Genomic DNA, 10,168 nt, shown 5'->3' with positions numbered 1-10,168 from the left:
AACCCCTAAAATTCTATGATTCCATCCAAAATCCTAGTCCCAGCACAGGGCTGTTCCCATCTCCATCACCCTCTTCCATGGCTTAATGCTCCTGCTAGGAATGTTCTGCCTGTTCAGCTAAAAGAAAATGTTGAAAATACAGCAAGCAGAAGGGTGGAGGGCCAGGAGCCGTGGCAGGAGCTTCCTTCCCTGGCTGCTCAGAAGTAACCCCAGTTTTTTTTGCAGGCTGCAGTGCTTTCCTCCAAAAAGCCTTTACCTGCCAGGAGGGGAGCAGCGATTTGTGTTTGTGTACTCTGATGGTGTGATAGCAGCGCGGTCAGCACTCAGCAGAGACACCAAGGGGCTATTTCCTCACTAAACTGTGCATTGCAGTAAGTGAAAAATAAGCGTTGAGGGTGGCTATTATGCAGACAATAAAATGTTTTTATCTCAGTGTAGGTGTCAAGCTCAACACTTCCACAGAGTGGATCCTTCACATTATGAGCCAACTACAAATATGCTCAGCCAAGCAGGGATGCTCCCAGCAGCAGCCTGGTGTTTGCCATTGGAAATTACAGGTTTCCACTCTGCATTCGACAGCCTGGGCTCTTAGAGGGAAAAAGGACTCCAGTTGGGGACCATACAAGTACAGATGGGCCCTGAGCAGAAGTGGCATCTGCAGGACATGGTACTGCAGCAGTGGGAGCTGCCACACAAAGGTGAAGGGATAGGACAAGTGAAGCTCTCAGCTAAGCATCCTAGAGAAATTAATGCACTTTTCTTTAGGACCACTATGAGCTAATCAGCCTTTACTGGCCACAACAGGCTTTCAGCTCTCCCCCAGAGCTGCCAATGCATGAGTTGGTTGGGATGGAAACGGCCAGGGCAGAGCCCTCAGCCCATCCACCTCGGATGTGGTCAGCATCAGAAGCACTCCCCGAGCCTCCCTTTGCTTGCTGCTGAGTGAAAAGACCCTTTGCAGAGATTAAAATGAATTTATTATTTCACAGTCTGCTATTTACATCACATCTGGAGCAGGTATTCCATACCCCGTTACAAAAACGTCTCAATAACCAGTCCCACCGGTGGCACCCAGGGCACGGAGGCAGGAGGCTGCATGCACACCAGTGACCCCAGCAGTGCCTCACATCATCTCTCCTCCTGAGCCAGCACATCCTCTGCATGGGTCACAGAGCAGGGCTGGAGGTGCTGGCCCTGCTCCCCACAGCCCTGGAGTCCCCACTGACATCAGGAGAACAAGGCTCACATCCTCTCCCCCTTGAGCTGCTGCCCCATGAGAAACTGAGTCCTGGGACTGGTCATGAGCTCAGGGCCAGGAGATGGTACATTTTTCTTTCTTTTGGATTAATGCAACAAAATCTGGCTCAGTCTGGCTGGGCATCTCTACACCTCAAGCAACCCAGACCTGTAGACAGAGAGAGCTCTCCTGTGCACAGCTCTGAAAGCCAATTGCAAACACAAGCAGAAACTCAGTGCCTGGGACTTGAACTGTGGCAAACATTAAATTCATGGCCTGATTAATGCAATTACTGAGGAAGGAGAAACCAGCAGCATGTGCCATGGAGACATCTCACCACCCCCTGACCATGCTCACAGCAGGCAGGTGGTGGCACTGGGTTTTCCCAGTGCTTCCAGGGCACAGCAGCCCCCAGTGACTCAGGATCAAGCTGGAGCTCAGTGGCTGCTCCTGGGAATCCCCCACATGGGGGAGGGTTTCACACAACCATTGACTTCCCAATTCCTGATGGCAACTCGGATTCAGCATCCCAGGAGATGAGGAAAGGTGACTCACAGCAATGATTTCAGCCACTCAGAATAAAGCCCATTTTGGGGACCTGCTGCCTGTCTGTCTCTGCATTGTCAACAGCTCTTACATGGTTGGAGTATTTTATTTAAGAGGATTGGAAAACGAGCCAATTTCTTGGTTGGTGAACGTGTCCACAGAGGAGGAGAGGACCATGGAGTGACAGGAGTCTGGCAGCTGTGCTGGGGTCCCTGCTGGCAGCCTCCAGGGAAGTCAGGGCTCAGTGGATGCTCTGATCTGGTACCTGTCACAGTCCTGCTGGCGGGTGCAGGGCAGCAGCCCTGGAGCATCCTTCCACAGGCACCAGGACACATCCTGCTGCTCACAGGAGCAGCAGGAGCCACCCCGAGGCTGGTCAGTCTCTGCCGAGCTGCACTGAGGCTATCGAGTGACCTGTGGAGAAGAGGAGAAGTTGCCCAACACATCCAGCTGATATCCCATCCGTGTGTTATCAGCAAACAGCCTCAGCAGGTGCAAATAAGATTTGCTCTTTGCATTCAGCAGTGGGGTGGTTGTTCCAAATGGCATCTTACAGATGGTTTGTGATCCCTGAGCTCTGGCTGCAGCTCCCACTGGGGTCTGGCTGCAGAGAGGACTGTGAGAGGTAAATCCAGCCCCGTGGCACCATTCCTAATGGAGCACCAAAAGTCACTAAAGTCACCCAAAATCCTTCTGAAAGCACAGGTCTGTGTTTCTGCCTCCCTAAGGGAGGGCACAGGACCCAGAAAGGGTGCTGGGAAGATAGTCATGGAATGGAGCTGATGGATGAGGGAGGAGAGCAGAAATCCCAGGATCTTGCAGGTGGGAATGCTCCCAGTGAGAGTCCAGGGCAGCAAAGCCAGAGCACAGGCTTTGGGCTAAGTTAGCAGCTATGGGAAAACCAATCAAACAACACTAAAATGGGAAAAAGACAAGGACCTAAACGTAGTGCTGCAGTTACTGGTCAGTGATGGATTCCCAGAGCTGGAGAAACCTTCTTGGACATCCATAAAAACACTTGAGCATGAAAGTGCTTTCTGTGCACAAAAGTAATAGCAGTAATGAAAAAAATCCCCAACATTGCTTAATACGATAATTTTATGGCAGGGGATGTGGGGCGAGGAAAACGAAAGCATAAGGAATAATTACACTCAACAGTATGAACAATGATTACAAAATTATGCAACTGATTAACCATGGCATATATGTAATTACTAATGAGTTTGATAAAATTTTAATTACACCTTGTTCTTTGGGGCATTCAGCAAGCCATGAAAATAATAATCATGTAGTGCTCTGTCACAGATGATTGCCTCAGACAGGGAGTGGTGAAGGATTCAGGGCTGTACCACTGGGATGGGATGAGCAACCTGCTGGCCTGGAGCAGTGAGGAGGTGCTGGGGAGCAACCAGGACACCTGGAAAATCTGGCCTGGCATGGAAACACCCCCAGTGTGTGTGTTCAGGGGTTGAGCCACTCAGTGTGCTGCTCACTGAGCCTCCAAGCAGGATTTATCCATCAGCAAAGACATGGGACCCCCACCAGCCCCTCAAGCACAACTGCACAGCCCAGACCCTCTGCTCTGCTTTGGTGCAGCCACATCAAATGACACAAGCCTTGGAGGAACTCTTTTAGGATGCTCTCCTGGGTTTTGCTTGTCCCAGGCTGGGGAAGGCACAGCCAGGCTCCCTCCATCACCTGCCAGGGATGTACCTTGGTCGTCTTCACTTTGTTGCCACTGCTGCAGCTCCAGCCCGAGAGGTCAGGCAGCACCTTGCACTCCTCCCCATCCAGGCACGGCTCCATCTGGCACCACCACTTCTGCAGCACGATGGAGGCTGGGGGAGACAGGGGGTCAAGTGGCTGTGGCACTGGGAGGTGCATCCCTCTCTCCAGCACAGCTCAGGTGGAGGAGCCCCAGGCAGGGCTGGCTGGGATGGGGTTGTGGCTGTGGGGTACTCACCATCCACACAGGAGGGAGCTGCCCGTGTTGTCCCTGCCACCTGCCCCGGGAAGCAGGAGCATTTCACGGTCTGGGAACGCTCCTCGATCTTGTTCTTATTGCAGCACCTGTGAGCTGCGATGACTTCACATGTGCCAGGCTCTACGTGCACTGCAGGAGGAGAAACAGTCTCTGTCAGGCCCTGGAGCCCCCAGGTCACATCTGCCCACTGCCCCTGGTGTGCATCAGGAGAGCCCAGTGTGGGCAGTGCTGTCCTGGCATCCAGAATTGTCCCAGTGCTGTTGTTGACATCCTCATGGCTGAGCCCAGCATTGCCCCAGCAGAGCCTAAGGAGAAGCACTGCTCCTGCTCTGGACCTCTTGCACCTGAGCTCCCACTCCTGAGAACCCTCACACCCACCAAAATTCATCCCTGAATTTTGCCACAGCCATGCCCAGAGCTTTATTGAAACTAATGAGCACGTTAGCTAATTGCAGCGGATAATGAGATGCACTTTGCTAGGAGAGGGGATGGTGTGTCATGCTGCTTTTGTTTCCAAGCACAGCCCCAATACCTCCAACCCCAACACTCCTGTCCTGCCATCACCCATCATCCTCTGGCTGGAGGAGGAAGGACCAAGACAACTCCACCCTGCAGTGACAGAGAAGTGCCACCGTGTTCATCAGCAATCCAGGCTGCTCTGCTGCTTCCCTCTTCCCAGGGCCATTAAAATATTAAGGAAGAAAGAAAACTACTGTGTAGGCTGTTCACCTCTGGGATGGAGGTTTAGTGCTGGTCAGCATCACAAATCAATGCCTTAGCTGGGTAATGGCCCACACAGGCACAATGCAAATCAGCCAAACAGGGCTGGAGAGACTTCATTCCCATGACCCTAGAGATCCTGCAGGTCCTGCTTAATGAGCACTGGAGGAGCAGTGCAGAGCCATGCACTGACATCCCCTGGGTCACCAGAACAGGCTGTTATTCCGCAGCAAGCAGGAGCCAGGCAGGGTGGAGGACAGGGAAGCTGCATTTCTGCAGTGTGGCATCCCAAAATGCAGGCAGGTGAGCAGGTGTCAGGCCTGGCTGCTCAGCACCCTCATCTCAGGACACATTCCACACCCCTGGGGTGCAGGGATGAGCCTCCAGGAGCCCTTGCAGGAAAGGCTGGGAAAGCAGGACAGACAGGGCTGTGGGATGTTGGTGCTGCTGGTGCAGGTACCCCTGAGCATGAGCTCACACTCAGCTCTCTCCTGGCACCTGATTCCAGTAGTTGCTCCAGCCCACCCTGCACTTACCATTCTCACCCTACCCATCCAGCCTCAGCTCCCAACTCTGCTTCATCCCTGGCCACTGCCCGAGGGTCCTGCTGGGGGTCCCATCCACCCCAAGCCACACAAAATGAGGAGGACCAGGGGCAGCAAGTGCCCCCGTGGGTCCCTGTCACACCCCCACGCTCACCAGCTCACACTGCTCAGCTTCCAGGAGCTTTTGGAATGCAGCCACTTCACCTCTGCAAGGAAAGCTGAGGGAAATGGGATCTCTCCCCAGGTGCTGGGGGAAATCCCTTTGCCTTGAAGCCAAGTTTTCACATCCCTGCTGGGAAATGCTGATCCAATTGCAACCTCCTGGCTTGTGCCAGCTGGGCATGGCTGTGCCAGCATCCAACCAAAGCACTCCTTGAACCTCTCTGTTCCCTCTGTGTCCAAGTGTAGGGCAGGAGACGAGGGGCAGGACGCAAGGAGCTGCCCTGGACACATCCCTGTGCCCTACACTCCCACACTGGATGGACTGTGCAATCCTCATGGCTTTAATTTATTTATTGTTATTTCATGGTCATTTTCTTTTAATGAAGCATCACTTTCACTTCTGTCCATAATAATTACACAATTATCTATCCTGGAATCTTTTGCAATAGCATCTCTGGCCATAAATTTTATCTTCCCTTCGAAATGCCATAACAATTCAGTTTTAATAATAAATCCCATTCTTTTTGTATGCAGGAATGGTAGACTTTGGTGAAAGTGAGAAGGAAAGCAACTCATTACAGAACAAATGTGACTGTTTTGCCCTTTTTTTATGCTTCATGGGATTTTTCAAATGATCTGAGGGAAGCATCAGAGACTCTTTGCTCTGGCTGACTAGGAGCCCACATTCCCACCACGCTCTGATCCAGGACTATGTGGAGTCACTCTCCAACCCTGTGCACCCCACCAAGGGACTTTATACCCTCCAACCTCAGTACTCACACACAGTTGTGGTTTTGACTCATTTTTAGAAGAGCTTCATTAGCAGAGCTCTTCCCAGGAGTCTGCCCAGGCGACCCCTCCGTTCCCTCACACTTCTGCTCTCCAGTTGCTCATTTTCAGCTAATTTAAAAAGGTTCAGCCAAGGGAGAGCCAGGCAGAACTGAGAAATCGCTCATTACAGCCATGCAATAGGAGTTTGCTAACGTGCCAAAGCTCTTTTAATTTGTTCAAAAAGGTGCAGCTCAGAGATAAAGAGAAATTTGCCTCTCCTCTCTCTGCCTTACCACACTTGGCTGAGCGTGGGGCAATGTCGTGCCAGACCCACAGCCTCAGAGCCTCTGCCTGGGAAGAGCTGCCTACCTGGACACCCTGCAAGGGGCAGGTACCCCCTGCCCTGGCACAGCCCCCAGAAAGGGCCCTACTGATGGCAGAGCTGGGGGAGCAGCACTCAGCCCCAGGATCCAACCCTCCCTCAGGCCATGAAGTACTGCCTAAAGGTCTGAGTTTGGGTTGGAAGGAAATGTAAAGCTCATCTGCCATGGGCAGGGACATCTTCTACCAGCCCAGGTTGCTCCAAGCCCCATCCAACCTGGCCTGGAGCACTCCCAGGGATGGAGCAGCCACAGCTTTTCTGGGCAACCTGTGCCAGTGCCTCAGCACTCTGAGTAAAGAATTTCTTCCTAATATCTCATCTAAACCTGCCCTCTGGCAGTTTAAAACCATTTCCCTATTGCATTGTCTCATGAGCAGCCAATATCCTGCCCTGGGACACAATGACCCTGGAAATTTGCCCCCTGCCCCAGCAGCAGGGCTAGGTGCATCCCTTTCCCACGTGGTGGTGTTTGAGCACAGGTGACATTCCCATGGGGAGCAGGAGAAGAGCCATCCCACCTGGCACAGAGCACCTCAGCTCCTCCACACCCAACAGATCCACTCCCTTCCCTTCCCCTTTACCCACAGGCAACATGAACCACACCAGATCCCAACATCCAAGCGAGCTCAGGAGTTTGAGGGATTGTAACTGGATGCAAACAAATCCCTCTGCCTCAGAGATGGTGATTCCCAGGATGTCAGCAAGAGAATTTGCTGCTTCCTCGTTTCAGAGGAGATGAGCAGCCCCGTGCCAGGGATGCCAGTGGGAGGGCAGCGTTGAGGGGCTCCCTGCCACGCTGGGTTTTCATGTCCCACGTCTGGGAAGCACAGGCAGAGAAGCTGAGCCCACGTGCAGAGCGAGTGATGGGCTCCAGAGCTCCCTGCAGCTGCTTCTCCTTTTGCTGAGCAGCAGGAAACTTGGAACAAAATGCAGATCAGATGGATGGTGTGTTTAACACCGGCAGCAGGAAACCCCCAGAGAGCCCGGGATAAGTTCCAGAGCTTCTGGCATGCTTCTCCCTCCCATTTAACTGGTATTTCCCCACTGGAACCCTTTTGAAAAAAAAAACACCCCACCTTATCTCATGGAACCATAAAAGAATTGTAAGGGCACGAGGCTTTTGAATCCTGCATGCAAAACTAAAATAAAAACACTGTCCTACTCTGGCTGACCTTTAAGTGAGCAGCAGAACAAGGTAGGTTTTTTTTGTGGCATAACCTGAAATGACACATTTTGAGTGTCTCAGGGAGCGTGGGCACAGCTCCACATGTTCAGTGTAAAGTACTGCTCTGCTTGCTGGTGGAGAGCTGCAAAACGAAGAGATGTTGGATGCATGCAAGTGTCAAGCAATGCCTAAACCCCTGCATCAAACCCCATCCTCCTGCAAGTGCTCAAGGCCAGGTTGGATGGGGCTTGGAGCAACCTGGGCTAGTGGAAGGTGTCCCTGCCCATGGCAGGGGGTGGAACAGATGAGCTCTAAGGTGTCTTACAACCCAAACCATTCTATAGGCACTGAAATGCTGTTGAAGGGGTCTGGGCATCCTCAGGAGGGCTGAGCAGCAGAAAGAGGCAGGACCCAGAGGGAGGCAGAGTCCCATCCCTGGTGGGCTCTGCTCAGTGGGCAGCACAGCCCTGGGGGCACTGGGAATGGATCATGGGCAGAGCCAGGCAGCCAGTGGCACGAGTGATCCATGCTCCATGCCCTGCAACAACTCTACTACTAATATTCACTAAATAATTAAAGTCTTAAAATCACTCCTGCCTCAGATGCATGGATTATTTAAGAGGGTTTTGGAGAGAAGCAGCCTTGTTTTTATCGCTCATTATCGCTGCATTTCCGCTGGGATTTTTGACTTTTGTCACCTCAAGACTCCACAATGCACTCTGCCCTCTTTCACTGCATGCATGAGTGTGTGCACATCCACGACCTGCTTGTGCAAATCCCATCACTTCACAGCTGCAAGCAGAAACCTAAACTCCTGGGCTGTGTTGAGAACAGCTGAGAGTGTTCTGATGTTGTGTGACAAGGAACTTGCATAGACACCCTGCAGCTGGGGATGCAGCTCCTGACACATAACCACACGTGCTGTGGTGCTGAGTGATGCTCCCACACCCAGTTTGATTCATCTAGAGAGGACAACAGGACAATAGGGCAATATTCCACCTTGATGTAAAGGCTGGCAGTGATGGAGGAACCAACACATCCCCAGGCAAAGCCACAGAGCTGCCACCTTCACCCTGAGCAGCTTCCTCCTGGTCTGCCCTCTTTGCTGTGGATTAGAATTTTCCTGAATAAAATGTACAAGAGCTGGTCCACTGTGGATAAGGCTGTGTGAGTGAAAAATTCCCAGCTCTCTGCCTGGCAGCACGTGAATCCACGAGCCTGGCTGCTCACGGATGAGAGAGATTTATACATAATTCACACCCACCAGTACACTTGGGCATCTGCACTTCAAAGCTCAGCGAGTCACTGCTTTATTAATGCCAGGTCTGATTCTTCCCTGAAGAAGGAGCTCCCTGCAAATTGATCCTGTGGAGGAGTGGGGCTCTCTGGCACTGGGATTGGGCAGGTTGGGTGAGCACCAGCAGTGCCTGTATCCCAAGGAGTCCTGAGCCAGTGCTGAAAAGTCAGTGCAGAAAAAAACCTCAGGAGTTTTCTCCAGGTTAGAATCACAGAATGGTTTGGGTTGGAAGGGACCTTAAAGCTCATCTTGTCCCCCCTCCCTACATGGGTAGGGACATCTTCCACTAGCCCAGGTTGCTCCAATCTCCATCCAAGCTGGCCTGGAACTCTTCCAGGGATGGAGCAGCCTGAGTTAGGATGAGGGGAAGGCAGGTAGCTGCTGACTGGGTGAGTGGGTGAGGGAGTCACTCTGGAAGATGCGTTTTGGTTTTAAGCAACGTGGATGGGGATTACAGGATTAGAAGTGCTTTAACTGTCAGGCAAAAAATGACAGAAATAGGACAGGGTTAGGTGTGGGGTCAGGCAAGAGCATGAACAGTTTCAAATTAACCCCTAATGCCTTTTCCAAAGAGAGGCACAAGAGGTAGACAGAAGGTGCTCCAAGTGTTCACCTTTGCTGTCTGGCTGCACAGCTCTGCCAGCACACCAGTAACATCAGTGACACCAGGAACATCAGTGCCCACCTGCCCACATATCTTCCTATCATGCACAAAGGAGAGGAACCCCCAGCCCTGGACCACCAGAGCTGTGAAGATGTTGCTCCCCTACCTGAATGGCTTCTGTGATGATGGGTGGAGGCCAACGTCAGTCGTCCCCACAGCGTGGTAAGGCAGAGAGTGAGCACGAAAACCCATTTGCTCAGGCTCTGTATGTCTCTCTCACTCATTCTGCCAAAAAATCAGAAGAGATGTGTGAGGAAGAGGGGCTGAGGAGGGCTGGGAGGTGCAGCCCCAACTTACCAGTGCTCCTACATGCAGAACATGTGAGGACCAGGATGACTTGGCTGCAAGGACACAGTTCAAGGAGAGGAAAGGATTTACCCACCACCCTCAGTTGGGCTTGGACTTCATCAGCAGCAAAAGGACATTGCAGCAGGACAGGAAGAAATCCCACCAGCAGCAGCACAGAGGAGTGATAGTTACCTTTTACTGGGGATTCACGCTCACATCTGCGCATCTGCCAACCTCAGGTGGGTCAGGTCTTTGCAAAGGGCAGACATCAGTGCATCTGAAAGGAGAAAGAGGGACACAGGCAGTGTCACCTGCTGTCAGCATGAGCCACTGTGTCCCTGGGAGTGGCTGGGGATGCCTTGGAGCTTGACTAGCCCCATGAGTATGCACCCACCACACGCACCGAA

The 10,168-nt window shown here is 52.3% G+C and overlaps 1 protein-coding gene across 1 annotated transcript; it reads right to left on the bottom strand.

The window, feature by feature from the left end:
* Positions 1–3,481: 3,481 nt before the first annotated feature.
* LOC103798851 (protein FAM19A2-like) lies at positions 3,482–9,697 on the bottom strand (the record flags this gene model as incomplete). The annotated part of the gene is made up of 3 exons (XM_009071132.1): positions 9,580–9,697; positions 3,747–3,896; positions 3,482–3,621 (listed from the first exon to the last, which is right to left on the bottom strand). Coding segments are annotated over exons 1-3 (408 nt in total), but the record flags the coding sequence as incomplete, so codon positions are not given.
* Positions 9,698–10,168: the final 471 nt, after the last annotated feature.

Source organism: Acanthisitta chloris, unplaced genomic scaffold (assembly GCF_000695815.1).
Source record: "Acanthisitta chloris isolate BGI_N310 unplaced genomic scaffold, ASM69581v1 scaffold38783, whole genome shotgun sequence".
Classification (NCBI taxonomy): domain Eukaryota; kingdom Metazoa; phylum Chordata; class Aves; order Passeriformes; family Acanthisittidae; genus Acanthisitta; species Acanthisitta chloris.
The sequence above is the reverse complement of the archived record's forward strand: the minus strand, read 5'-3'. Positions and strand labels throughout refer to the sequence as shown.